General features: G+C 39.4%; 1 protein-coding gene across 1 annotated transcript; it reads right to left on the bottom strand.

The window, feature by feature from the left end:
* Positions 1–145: 145 nt before the first annotated feature.
* LOC115012269 (casein kinase I) lies at positions 146–12,905 on the bottom strand. Its single transcript, XM_029437809.1, has 11 exons — positions 12,654–12,905; positions 9,483–9,573; positions 9,124–9,234; positions 8,354–8,502; positions 7,446–7,674; positions 4,718–4,888; positions 4,448–4,596; positions 4,077–4,272; positions 3,811–3,950; positions 2,071–2,138; positions 146–1,978 (listed from the first exon to the last, which is right to left on the bottom strand). Exons 2-10 carry the CDS (start codon positions 9,556–9,558, stop codon positions 2,106–2,108), a joined length of 1,254 nt encoding a protein of 417 aa, XP_029293669.1. The 5' UTR covers positions 9,559–9,573; positions 12,654–12,905; the 3' UTR covers positions 146–1,978; positions 2,071–2,105.
* Positions 12,906–14,595: the final 1,690 nt, after the last annotated feature.

Genomic DNA, 14,595 nt, shown 5'->3' with positions numbered 1-14,595 from the left:
GGTTTTCCCTCTCCGGGTCTCTCAATGATGTAAACTTGTACAAGATGGACTGCACTGCATGTTTTTGTGCCCAATACACACACCACTTAAAAAGCTTCTATGCGTAGCAGTAAGCAAAAGATGAGAAAGAAAGGTCGGCAAAAAGTTGTGAGCAACGTTATTCATTTTTATTACTTCATAAAATATACACAAATACTGTTGTAAATAAAGTGTTAAAGAACTGTACAAGATATCAGTACACAATACATAAAGTGAAATCCCCATCACCTCAACTATATCATTCCCAACCCAACAGTTACATTGCCACTGGGTCATGGTGGCCTGTACAAAAGAGACACACACACACGCACACACACACACACACACACAGACACACTTTTCTTTTGAATGACATCATAAGGTTGCTGAAGGTTAAAATCCAAAAAGGTGACATCAAAACTATTAGCATATTATTTTTGAAGGAGGAATATTGAAAGCCCTAAGTATTATATGAGGTGGACAACCTTTGAAGCATAAGAAGAGAAAAACAAGGGACAGGCAAGGAAATGATGAACAAACAAGCTACTTCTAAGAAGTTACAGGAAGATGAAATTACACATAAATAAGAGAACAAAAGTTATTTCAGAAAAATAAAAAATAGTTTAACATAAATAGAGAAGGGGATAAAACAATCATACAAACAAAGACAAAATAATATTGTATTCTTAGCAGGGATTCACTGAATCACTCACTTTCTCACACGCACAAAATATTGGATGACCCAGCTGGCAAAGTAACAGTAGCCCATCCCAGTTTAGTACTTTAAATATCTAAAATTCTGACCCCTGCCCCAATGTATGTCATTAGTATGCATTTTTCTACTTTACACTTTAAAACAACCACATTTTGGCTTTACATCAAAATAAAAAAATATTTACAGTGAAGTAAACATTTAAGAAAAAAAGAAACAAAAAAATCATTGGATGTCCCATCCCCCTAAGAGTCTTCCCTAACAGAGCCTGCCCACTCCCCTATGACCTCCAATAAGAAAAATGGTAACATTTAGAACTATCATAAAAATTGCAGCCTCTATTTGTTAGCCAAACAGGCAGCTATATGGTCTCTGGTCAAATACACTGAGCATTTCCTGAGGAGCTTCCCTCAAGACTTTGAGTGTGTCTTTGCAATATCTATGGTCATTCTTCACCTTACCCACTCATATTTAAAACCAAAGAAAACACGCAAGTCAAAAACAGGCAAAATAAGGGGTGGTGGAGGTTTTGGTGGCAGAGTTTTGAGGGACAGAAAATCATCACAACATGGATGAAGGGCAAGCAAGCACCAATTGCTACTTCACCAGAAACATTACTCTACGACAGCTAAAAACATCACTTACCTATCCTTTTCAAAGATACCTTTCTTTTTGTCCAATAACCTCTCACCTGTCTCTCCCCATTTCTTCATCTTTTAGCTGTTTTTTCTCTCAAAAAAGCAAAGAAAGGAAACACATAACAAGCTCCAATTTCAGATATCCACATGAAAGATAAAAGATGAAATACAGAAGTTTTTGCAGTGTTGAGCTGAAGAAGATCTTTACTAAGCCTATATCAATCACTAAGTTGACCTTTGACGAGAAACATGCGCGTGTCCCTGAAAACCTTTTTGCTTCTTTGATGCCAACAGCTCTTCACATTTGTCAGACAGAAGGTACTGAGGGAAATGTTTTGAGGAGTGGAGCAGGTATGAGCAACCATGGAGTAAAAATGGTGTAGGACTGTCATTTGTTTGCTTTTTAAAATCGTAGTGGTGGTCCAAGGTTCATCACAAAGGGTTCATGAAAGAGTGCATGTTAGATACAGTCATGTACTTCCCTGGATCCTTAAAAAGATTTACTGTCCTTTTCCAAAGATCCATGTGTCCATGGGCAATCATCTTTTCATAAGACAAGGTAAAAATAAAAGGAAAAATAAAATTGGAGCGATGAATATACCTTGCAGCCCTGCAACAACAAATAGGGCGATAGTCGTTAGTGTGGGCGATGCATTGGCAGGTGGTGCATTTACGCAGTCAGCAGTGAAATTAAGACCTCACCTGTCAATTTCATGTGCATGCAGAGCCAAAGGATTCTACTTCCCCAGTTGCTCAAATGGCACGCTGACCTGCAAAAGAAACAGAATGAAGACATAATTATTATAGCATGTTGAACCAGCTTAATCTCCTAAATCGAGGAAACATTAAAGAGATGCATAACTACAGATACAAATGGCCAGTTCCCAGAACACACAACGCTGACAACTTTGCTAATAGATTCCATAAGACATCTTTAGTACACGACTATATCTTTGAACACTTTAGAACAGTGTAGAGTCAACACAACAACAACACTGTATGTTTGCATAGTGTAAAATTAGTGCAACAAATAATACATTTGTTAAGCGTGTATTACACACTTTTTGAAACCATGTCAAAGAAGTGCAGACTTAATTTTAGGGTAATATTTGAGGCCTTAGTTTGTGCTGCCTTATTTACTATACATACATTGGGGCTGGATAATAGTTTACTCTTATCCCCATAAATCTGTATTCACATTGTTGAGACATTTTCACATCAAAATGTTGTGGCTTAAAATCATACCTGTCAACATTGGAATTTCAAAATAAGGGACATTTTTTGGCGGACTCTGCCCATATTTTAACAGCTCTCAGCCCCCCGGCCCCCATATAATGTAAATGTAAACACATAAGGGACGGGTATATATATTAAGGAAATACATGTTTATTTAAAGTATGTATTACTTGTACAGACATGTTTATAAAAAAGGTATGTATTTTATTTATCAGTTATTATCATCAATTTATTTGATGATGGATGAGTTGTGTGGCTTTTGTTTCCCCCCACGAGGACTTCCTTGCGATGTCAGAGTCGGGAAACATGTCCGCTACACTGCGACTGAAATCAACGCAGAAGCTGAAGGCTACATTATTTTTAGCGCAAAGCATCGACATCTTTCCCTCAGCTTTGGTCACTTGGTCTGCCTCCGACACAGTTCTTGTCACACATGAAGTCATTGACAGTGTATGTTTTTGTGGCTCTTGGCGTGCTTGTGCTTGGATGCTTATTCCACCGTGTGCGATGCTAACATCTGAATGGCACACTTTACAAAAAGCACGAGTTTGCCCGACTCTGCTTTTATTAAATAAGGGAAGGTCTCCTCTCATTTGTCAGGTACTTGCATAAAGTATTAACTTGTTTGGCAGGTACAACTGCGTCTCCATCTATCTCCCGTTCACTGAGACTCTCATCCATATGTTTTTGTCTTCTTCTGTGTTATTGTTCCTGTTTTCTTCTTCTGTGTGTTTACTGGCGGATAACGTTTTTCAGCTCATGTTAAACATAATACTGCCACCTGCTCTACCGGAGGCCACTGTACACTTTTTTAATTAGGCCTTTCTTTTTTTTTTTAAGGTTAAAAATACGGTTTTAAAATTCCAGGACAATATTTCAACGGGAGGAAAACGAGATAGAAGGAAAAATACGGGATAATCCCGGGGAAAAACAGGAGGGTTGACAGGTATGCTTAAAATTCACATCTTTAACTGAACACCGCATTAGTTCTACCTGGAATTTAATACTTCAAAAAGGGCTTTGAAAAACTGTAACTGGGTTTGATGAGATGTGATTTACTCTCTTTTTTGGATATCTTGCCATGTGTAAGATTGTTAAACTGGCAGATTCTTTGCACTTCAACAAACATGGCATTCTCATAAATAAAAAAATGTTCCCACTAATGTGAGACATGGCTGACCAAAGGAGCAGAGAGTGTTTTCTCACCTGTGATGTGGAAATTCTGGATTGGTCATGACGGGCTGTGAGGTCAGAGGACGACACGTTGGCAGGTGCTCCGCGGTGGAGCCGCATGCTTACCTTCCTCTCCCTCTCTGCTCGAGAAATCGCACGAGGCGACGTGTTCCCTAAAATGATGTATAAGATTGAGAACTGAGCGCATGGTATGCAGATATTCAAGGAGAAAAATATTACAGTGTCGGCATAGTTAAGACGGACAGCAGGAGTTTGACATAATTCAGCAGAAAACTCACCAGACTGCTGGACCCGTGAGGCAGGGTTAGAGATGGCCTGCTCTGGCCCGTTCCTGACTCTGTTGGCAGCTGCAGGAATGGGACCTGGGGGCAGGCCCCGCGATGCAGACCCCCTGGGGGCTCCTGCGATCCGCTCGTCCCTTTCTTCTCCCGTCCGCCTCTCCCGATCCCCATCTTCAGCTGTTCGACTGGCACCCTGATAGATGACAGCCACATTAAAACGTTCCCATTGACAAAATATAGCTTTAAATGAGCTGTAGTATACTGTAAGCTGTGAGATGTTTTTGCACTGTGATGAAAGACTTAGGTGGCAACTGAGCAACAAAGCAAACCCCAATAATTCACTTACAAAACACTTTATGTGAACTTACAAATTTGAGCATGTTCCAGTCAAAGACATAATCATAGGAGAAACCCTGACGGTGGAACAGATTCCTGAAGAGCTGTCGTAGGTAAGAGTAGTCTGGCTTGTCATCAAAACGGAGTGAACGGCAAAAATTCAGGTATGTGGAGAACTCAGCTGTAGGAGAATACATAACAGGCAAAACAGTAGTGAGGAGAAACTCAATAGACTCAACATAGCAGTACAAAAAACACAAAATGACTGAATTAGTTCAATAAATAACTTGGACATAACTTACAAGGGTATCCTTTGCAAAGAACCTCGATGGGAGTGGACATTTTCTTCTCACTGATTCGTTCATACTTCTGTCTCTTGGTAGCGGCCTTGAGACCCTGCCAGGGGAGGGAGCCCAGGTTGAAGTACATGAGGACATAGCCAAGAGACTCCAGGTCGTCACGTCTGGACTGCTCTGTGAACAGAAAGTGTGAGAGCGCCGAGTGAGAAACTGAGGGATGTCTGCTCAAAGGATCATTGACACAGGCCCTATTTAAAGTTTTGAAATGGCAAAATCAAAGCAATAGTCTTTCTCCAATCACCTGTGACTTTAAGGTACTGCAAAAAGTCACTCACAGCCTTTAGTGGCCTGTAATTGAGACAACTAATAGTCACAAATAGGCCAATATAAGTCAAAAATTAAAAAGGACATCCCTTAGGACAAAATGAAGCTATTTTGCAGAGTCTTTAGTTACTGCACTTTCAAGTGATGCTAAGACCGCAGTGTGTTAGTTGGGAATACATCACAATTTGGCCAAACTATTTCCTTTACTCCACATGGCTATAGTTGGAACCTGTAAAGGATGTCTCATATGTGTATCTCACCAATTTTATTCAGTATTTGTGAGTTACTGATTTTTTTGCATGAGGTGAGGGCAGGTGTGGCTTTCTTACTGAGAATCTTGAGTAGCCTGTTCAAAACACTTACCTACGCGATGACTGATTGACCCGTGTGCCTCATGAATGATTTTTCAATCATTTTGAGTGTGCTAATGCAGAGTTCAACCTCAGCTCTTTTACAATAAACTGTGTAGCCAAAATACAGAAACTCAGAGCCTTGGGGACTAAAATGTCGTAATTGAAACCACAATTTTTGATCCCACAGCCATTGCAACATAAAATCATGCATTCTATTATATCAGGTTTTCAACCTACAGCCCTGGCCTCAAAATTGTAGTTTTTACTATTTTCCACCAGATTGAGCCTTTCTCTCAGATTTGCCTTAAGGGGCAAATGCCTGCTATAATCCTGGTTTCCACTAGGGTTATTGCTGCTGTAGTGTGTGTTTGATGCAATGCATCAAAATCAATGTTGTTGCTAATCATTGACATATCCCAGACTGTGAAAAAGTGTCCACAAGGGTTAAGTTCCACATTTAATGCAGAATTTAACATTTAAAAGTACGACACATTAAAAGTCAACCTTATGAAATTATTTTGTAAATATGAATTACTACAACAGAAATATCATGTTCTGTCACACTCACTTAAATGTTAACCACTTAAAAGTAGATATCTAACAAAAAGTCAACGATATCTAAATCAAAATATCGAGATGCATAACTTGTTGGGGCTGCAACTGTTCAGCTATTCAGCTAAATGATGGTCAGCCATAGAAAAATGACAACACCACAACAGAGCAGTTTTCCATCCTGGCCAGCATTTCCTTCTTTTTCCCCTCTCATGAGCCCTCTTCCTTCACATACTCTGTATGATCTGATAGGGTGTGTATAAACAAGAAGTTGATGCAAAGAGGAGGAAACTCCATAATGAAACAGTGGGAGGAGGAGACGGGATGGGGGGCGTCAATGAGGAACAACAGTTTGGGGACTGTAGAGCTAGAAATGGTAGCTTCCTGGGGCTAAAAAACTTTAAGCATCAGTAAGAACTCCAAATTTAAACAACCCTAAAATATTCAGAGACCATTATTACGTTCTGACAGACACTAAAATATAATAATTAAAGATTCCAAAGACAACTGTTGACAGGGAAAATCTGGCACAGAGTACAGTGTAATACACCTCCAGGCTAGGGATGAATGTCATGTAGAGGGAGATATCATCATAAGCCAGCTCTGATGAATCACATTTAACATGGTGTTTGGAGGTAGCTGTCAAAGTAGAACAAGGGTGTGACAATTTTTGTAAGCAACACGATGAATACAATGAATTGTGACACATTGACCAAGACGCAAAGGTAGTGAAGTGGCATACTGTTTGTTCAACTTTCTTTAAAAACTTTACCACAAAATTCATAAATTATCTTTATATTTTTAGTCAGGATTAGGCCTGTCACATCAATTATGCCATCGACTCGTCGTTCATGTGAACATGACCTCGATCATTTTTGCGCGATCATTGTCCGTGTTTACATTTGTGTTTGTTTACATAGAAATGTTCACCAACTTGATGCCAGAATACACAGCCGGGTCTTCCCTACTATATAAGATGTGGGCATTGCACAGACATTGTGCATTTTTGTTAACAGAGCCTGAGAGTCCATTTTATTTACCTTTTTGTTTCGATTTTATTTATGTTATTTTTTTAGAATACTTTTATTATTTTTTCCCAATTTAAATGTCTAAATATTCTTAAGAATGAAAAGCTCATTGGTCTTTGAAACTGTATTCTTGCATTATTATGGTATTATATTATTATCGTATCAGAGGCATTAAACGGTCTTAAAATTATAATATAGTTTTTGTGACAGGCCTGTTCAGGATTGTCCATACTTTAACACAACCTCTCCGCCATGACAATAGTACAAAAAATGTAAACAAACTCTAATTAGGAGCAGAACTGTGAATAACAGGGCCAATAGGTCAAAAAACTAACAGCAGCCCCATTTTCTGAGGATGTAATCCGATGTTGCACATTACAAGTTACTAGTCTAGCACCAGTTCTTAATACCCAAACACAAAATGTCCTTCAAAAAAGAAATCAAAATCTGCTTTGTGTTTATGCTGCCTCTTACCAATTCCAAGATGCGTGTTGATGGAGGCGTAGCGCGCTGTGCCAGTCAGGTTCTTGTTCTCCCTGTAAGGGATGTGCTGGTGTGTGCGGGCATCGCGGTACTTTTTGGCCAGGCCAAAGTCAATGATGTACACCAGGTTACCCTTCTTGCCGAGCCCCATTAGGAAGTTATCAGGCTTAACATCCCGGTGGATGAAATTCTTGGAGTGGATGTACTCGATGCGACTGATCTAAAAGAAGTTAGGTGAGATGAGGGGCAAAATTGTCAGGTTCTGCAGCACAAGACTTAAAATACTTTGGTACACAGAAATTATACATTGGGGGGCATCAAGGTGACAAATACACAATCAGTCATATTATCACATTTTACATGCTGTCAAACCAGCACTGTCCTTGTGTTTTCTAATAAAGTTTTAGTCACTGAGCAGCAGTAGGCGCACTCAATACATCAATACCATGAGTAAACCAATGCATTAAAAAAGGAGGACAACCGGATATATAAAGACAGGACGAGGGAAGGCGATGACCCCAGGCTATAAGTAGAGTCAACATGCACATAGAGGACTGACACAGCAACTTTGCTGCAGTTAGAACAAAAGGTGAAAAGACTTGTGTCGAGTTATGAATTAAATTAAATATCTAGGCCAGTACATTTGATGCACAAGAGTAGTGGAGACCACAACATCCACAATCTATAAAGAAGCTTTAGGGGAATCACGTGCAATGTGTATATATAAAACCAATAAATAAAAGTCAAGAAGGTCATGCACATGCCCTAATGCTAACATAAATATTAAGTTTCTGTATTTTACTCATAAATAGAACTGTTTCACACTGCGGGATATAACTGAGGGGACTGTGAAACTGTCCTAATTCTAATGCCCTGGGGTCTACACGTTTGTGTCATACCATCTGGTCTGCCAAAAGCAGGACAGTCTTTAGGCTGAACTTCCGGGAGCAAAAGTTGAAAAGGTCCTCCAGACTGGGACCGAGCAGCTCCATTACCATCACGTTGTAGTCTCCCTCGGCTCCACACCACTTTATCGATGGAATGCCCACTAGAATACAAACATTCACACACTCAGGGTCAGCCTACGATTGCTAAGATTTAGGATTTAGATCACTAAACATTTGAAAAAATTACATCCAGGTCAAATCTTAAAGATCAGCAAAGACATACAGACGACGCAGATACACACCCAATGCATTACAGTTCATTCAGGTAATTTAGGCAAAAGCTGCACCAAAGTAAACAAAAACTGGAGGAAACTTTTAAAATGAGAGAAGACAGCGACAAGGTCAAAAATATTACAGAGAGGGTTTGTTATTTTGTAAAAAATATTAAAAGGAGCAACTTATTTTTTCATTATCCAATACAGAGCTATTCAAGAAGCATATACATTGGATGCCAATAACTTTAATGTTCTTGAAGTGTTGAAGCTGCACATCTATGAAAATAGAAGTAACAGATCGGCAATCTGTATCGGCAGATATACAATATTAAATTACTCTGATCGGGATCTGGGCAAAACAAAACAGCTTGAGACATTAAGAATTAAATATATTTCACACAGGCTTAGTATGGTACAAACATCTATAAAATTAACAGGGACAAAGAGGTTTGATATGGAATGCTTAAAAGATTTTTGCCAAGCCCGTCAAAGCAACATTCTTCTTACCTCCTCCTTGCATCATCTTGTAGAACTTGCTTTCAATGTGCAACTGTGGGTGTTTGGTCTTCACACATTCCAGCTTGATGGCTACCTCCTCACCGGTGGCAATGTTGGCACCTGAGGAGACACACAAAGTACAACTGGGACTGTAAGAGCCATAGCAATTGCGCCCGTTCCAGGAAAGAATGATGGATGAGAATATGACGGAAAATCAGTTTTGGTGCCCATAATGGGAGAAAGTAATGGTACAGTATGAAAAGAGAGACTGAGCAGAAACTAATGTGGAAAGACCCTTTACAGAGGAGACTCATGGAAAGTAGAGTATGGCATGCAAAAACTATTTTAAAAAGTCAGTTTACACTTACCAAGGTAAATGTCGCCAAAGGAGCCACTTCCTATCTTTCGCCCGAGCCGGTACTTGTTCCCCACTCTCAGCTCCATGTTTGCGAGTCGTCACTGTCACCAACAGACAAATAGAGATTATTATAAGAAGGCATAGGACACATGACACCATCTAGCTCATCTGGGCTCTCTCACCACTAACATTATAGGATGAGCTACTGTACAACTCAACTGAATATAACATAGGGCTATTTGCTGGACTCTCCCATAGTGGTAGAATGGGGGGGAAGCTATATTCAAGAGTCATTAACTGCCCACATGATGATCCGTCAATGCCAGACACATTGAACGGACCAAATGCTTATGTGAGAATGTATCCAGAGCAGGGCTAGTTGATCAAAAAACAGCTGTCCGGACTCCAGAAACACACCATTAGATGTGTAAGGTAGCTGGGAGGGGGAGGTGGTTGCAGTGAGATCAGGAAAAGCAGGGAAAGGACTGGTGGAGAAAGAAATAAAGCAAAATGAGGGCTACATAAAAAATGCCAGTTGCCACTTGGAACAGAACCAACTGTGAGTACTAACACTTGGCACACATGAGGAAATGAAGTGCATCTTCTGAGCTGAACTGCACGTGACGCTAGAGCAGGATCATCATTTATTTAGTACGCTCTCTACCACGCCACATTGTGCAGCCACTGCAAAAGCAAGACTAAGCTCGCACCACTGTTCTGTACTAGCAGTGCCAAGGGAGGGAAAGCATGAGCGGCTGCAGAGCACTGGCTGGCTTTATCTGTGTCAAGGCCCTCAGACGATTCTGTGCATTAAACTTCAGAAAGCAAAGTGCTGCAGAGGATGTATCAACGCAGAGCATCATTTATCAAGGAGATTTGCTTCCTCGCCATCAGTTTGGGAACACTATGTAAACAAACTGTGCTCTTTATAGCAACAGTGGACGCTAGTTCCAAATCACTGCGTCATCTTCAAACAACACTTCCAGTCATGTGACACAATATATGAAATTGACCTCATTGTTACAGAGTTCTGCCTCAATCCCATCTCCTATAGAAATAGTCTTGTGACAACTCAGAAATGGCAAAACAAAGCATTCTCAGAAAAGCTCAGTTTTGTGGGCATACCAATTCAAGCTAGCAGAAGAGTCATCAATTCTGCAGGACGAGTCCACTGCATTCAGTCTGCTTTCACCCAGAACCTTCTTTATCACAACATAAATAATCACAGAAGTTACTTTTCATCCTTGTCGGATGAAAAAATTAAAGTAAAAAGAGCACCAGCTCCTTTCTAAAACTATTTAAACAGTGATGACGGCTGACATACTCTCATCTAGGGTTGCAACTAACAATTATTTTCAATATTGATCGTTTTGTATATAAAATGTCAGACAATATTTTTTAAATTCAAGTCCAAGGTGAAGTCTGTAAATATCTTGTTTTGTCAGATCAAAACCTGAAGATATTCAGTTTTAGTAGGATATAAAATATAGAAAAGCAGGAAATCTCCATATTTGAGAGGCTAAAAACAGCATTTTCTGCCATTTTTACATGAAAAATTACTTTGAATGATTATCAAAATAGTTGCCGATTATTTTGCCTCCGATTGACTAGTTGTTGCACCTCTACTCTTATCTTGAATCATCTGAGACTGAGTTAAAAGGATTAAAACTCAAAACAATTTGCATTGCATGGCCCTCATTTCAAGAGAAAACATCAACTGAACCAAACATATGGCAAGATGTAGGCCCTAACCCTTGTCAGTTCTAGCTGATGAGAAGACAACCTGGATGTGATGGAGGCAGATGGATTTGGGTTAATAAAAGTGTTAAGTTTCATTACACCAAGTCTTATATGCTGCAGCAAAGAACCTGATTTAGGGAGCAACATTAAATCACAAGGCTACACAGTAAGTGCTATTGATTAACTGCTTGTTACAGAAGCGGTGACACACAATTTTACACCGCATATTTAAGTGTCCATGTGGTTTTTCACTTGCATAATACTCATGTTCATTCTAAAAAGCTCAGAAAGAGAGAACTTGGTATTGCCAAGAAAAGCATAGCGAAAAACTATGCAATGTGAAGAATGCATTATTCACTGTTTCAAAGATGGCCTGTGTGATGTGAAGCAAGTGGAATAATCACACTGCACCTGAAAACGCACCATGTGCTATTATGGTAGTAAGGGTCTACAGGACAGTTGACAGGTTAGCATGCAACTCTACATGTATACTGGTTAGGTTAGTGTAGTCTTTAGAGGAGGATGTCCTGAGGAGGTGGTAAGCTGTGGTTAAATCATCTATCTATATATCCATCCATCTATAAATATATCATTATAATAATCCAAAGTGTGAAATAATTTAGCCTTTTCTCATATGTAATCAGTCAGACCCACTTATGTAGAAAGTGCCATACATGGAAGTGACACAATAAGTCCTCTTTACCAGAGAAAACAAGTGTCAGAGACCCAAAGCCAGAGGATTTCACAATCACATGAAAAACAGAGCACTGCTACGCCTCTCACTCGGGCAGCTGTCACTCTACAATCAGCCTGTGTGTTACAGACCCGACACTAAATACATGCATTAATACAAAACTTGCAAAAATAAGTTACAGTTCAGTATTTTTTAAACCGTTTTTTAAATGGCAGATGTCAGACTACTTTGCGCTTTCCTGGTTGCAATTTGATGATAAGCAAGTCAGTTATGCTTTAACGTCACGTTACAATATTTTGCTACAACTAACATTAGCTACATTTCATAAAATCCACCAACAGCTATGCCGTTTTAAAAAGACCCGTTTGTATCATATACAGACGCTTTAAATTCGCTAACGTTAGTTAAAACATCAACCGAAGACATTTAGCTACGTTAGTTCACTGTTAGCTGCTAAGAGTAAGCTAGTAGAAACACGTTAACCGAACCGTGATAGGTTCTTCACCATGGTCATTGTCGAAATTAAACAAAGCATTAAATGTGTTTGTTATATTATACTTAGTCACATTTTGTATCATACTTATAACCGCACCCATTTATGTACTGGACTAGCCTGTGTAGATACTAGCCATCCCTACTACTCTCCCCCTCCCCCCCTCCTGTAAGCCGTGAATGCGAGACTCTGATTCGGTCGAATCGGGCCCCTTTTCCCCCTTGGTTTCTCTGGTTCCCCGACCCACCACTCACCCGATATTGGGTTCGAAAGAGAGCTGGTTCCGTAGAGGTTCTGATCCGATGGTTGTCAGTCAGACAGAAGCCAGGGCAGAGGAGGATGGGAGCGGATTCTGGCGGCTCTCATACCCCCAGCTCTTAGCTCTGTCGTCGGTTGCACTCCCTGTTGATAGTCCCCGAGAAGCTCCAGCAGCACGGGCGGCCGTTCTCCACTCGAGTCTGTCTCCCCCTCTCGTTACTTAACAACGCGCCCGTTCACAACGTCGATGATGTCATTCTCTGGATGTCAGGGCACAGTCATTAAAGGAAAAACGTCACAGCTAACTGCTCCTTCGTCTATAAATTTGACGATTCACTAATTATAATTGTTTTTTCCTGTTACTCATCTTTATTCACAATGCCGTTTGCAAAGTGAATCCGGTCGTATTGGTTGTGTTTATCATGCTAAATATAATGCTTTAATGTTAGTAAATAACAGTGGTGGAAGAAGATCAAGTAGCAATATTAGTACTGACACATATGAAGACATAACATTATTATCTTAAGAAGGAAGTCTTCAATTCAGTGTAGAACTAAGTAAAAGTCCTGCATTCAAAATGCTACTGAAGTAAAAGTAAACAAATATTAGTATTAAAACATAATTAGAGTACACAAAGTAAAAGTACTCATTGTGCAGAATGGCCATTATTGAATTATAATTATTGATATATTAATGTATGCATGTTGCAGCTGGTAAAGGTGTGGCTTATGTTTTACCATATATACTGCCAGGTAGCTTGTGAATGTTGACCAAGGGATCAATAAAGTCTTGTCTTTATAATAGTACCTCTTTATTTATTTATAGATGAATATGTTGTATTATTAATCTGAATCTGCAAAGTACTAACTAAAGGTATCAAATAAATGTAGTGGAGTAAAAAGTACAATATTTCCCTCTGAAGTGTAGTAGAAGTAGAAGTAGCAAAACATTGAAATTCTCTTGTACAAGACAAGTACATTAAAATTGGACTTTACGGTTACATTCCATCACTGGTAAATAATAATTGCATTTTTCCTGTGATCAATAAAGTTTATTTATTAGTTGTTACATATCAAGCATCTCTCAGATGATGTCCTGGTAAGCCTGAAATCTCACTTTTCCATTACTCAGGACGCTGGCTGTACACACCTACATATATTATGTGACAAGATTTGAGGGCCAAGACTTCTGGGAGTGTCTTGTGTCCTATAAATGTTCAGTAATCAGCACTTATTTGAGAATGGTTTTATCACATACAATACTTTAAATCTTGCTTTAAATCTATGGGAAAAAAGTAGTGGTCTATAATACTTTATTTATCCCGAGGGAAATTCCGGCATTGTTGGCAACAGTATGTCCACTTAATGCAATGAAAACCCATAGCTGCATCAGAGGCAGTAACTTATTACATACAGTATGCAGTGGCTTACTGTAGGATGACGTGGGTTTTAAATAGGATTGGTTTGTGGATGGTAATGAGAGGGTAACGGATGGACACACTGGCTTGTTTTTCTGTGGCCCCGTCTATGAACAGCCTTTCCGCCTTTCCCTTGATGTAGATTTGTTGTCATATTCATCACTTTAACATGCACTGTGCATTCCCTGGTGTTCATATATACATTATAGCAGATGCCGTTACACTGCGAAATCACTAGAGACCGCAAAAGAGGAACAGATAAGGGAATGTTTCAGACTAGGATTGGTTTAAAATAGAAGGTAATGCAACTAACAACTATTTTTATTATCTATTCATCTGCCTAAAATCTTCTACATTTATCGTTTGATGATAAAATGTTACATAGTGAAAAACTCCATTCAGTTTCAAAGTCCAAGGTGTCTTTAAATGTTTTGTTTAGTCAGTCCAAAACTCAAATATACTCAATGTAACATGATATAAAAGAGGAACGCAGGAAATCTCCATATTTGAGAGGCTGAAAA

Source organism: Cottoperca gobio, chromosome 8 (assembly GCF_900634415.1).
Source record: "Cottoperca gobio chromosome 8, fCotGob3.1, whole genome shotgun sequence".
NCBI classification, from domain to species: Eukaryota; Metazoa; Chordata; class Actinopteri; order Perciformes; family Bovichtidae; genus Cottoperca; species Cottoperca gobio.
This window is presented reverse-complemented; position numbering and strand designations above follow the sequence as displayed.

Bases quoted from the DNA above. Each gene is read 5' to 3' on its own strand.
- LOC115012269 (XM_029437809.1), bottom strand. From the start codon at position 9,558: ATGGAGCTGAGAGTGGGGAACAAGTACCGGCTCGGGCGAAAGATAGGA. The intron at 7,675-8,353 runs GTATGACACAAA...AACTTCTTTTAG, and splicing joins TGCTTTTGGCAGACCAGATG to ATCAGTCGCATCGAGTACAT. The intron at 2,139-3,810 runs GTGAGAAAACAC...TTTCTTTTGCAG, and splicing joins CCAGAATTTCCACATCACAG to GTCAGCGTGCCATTTGAGCA.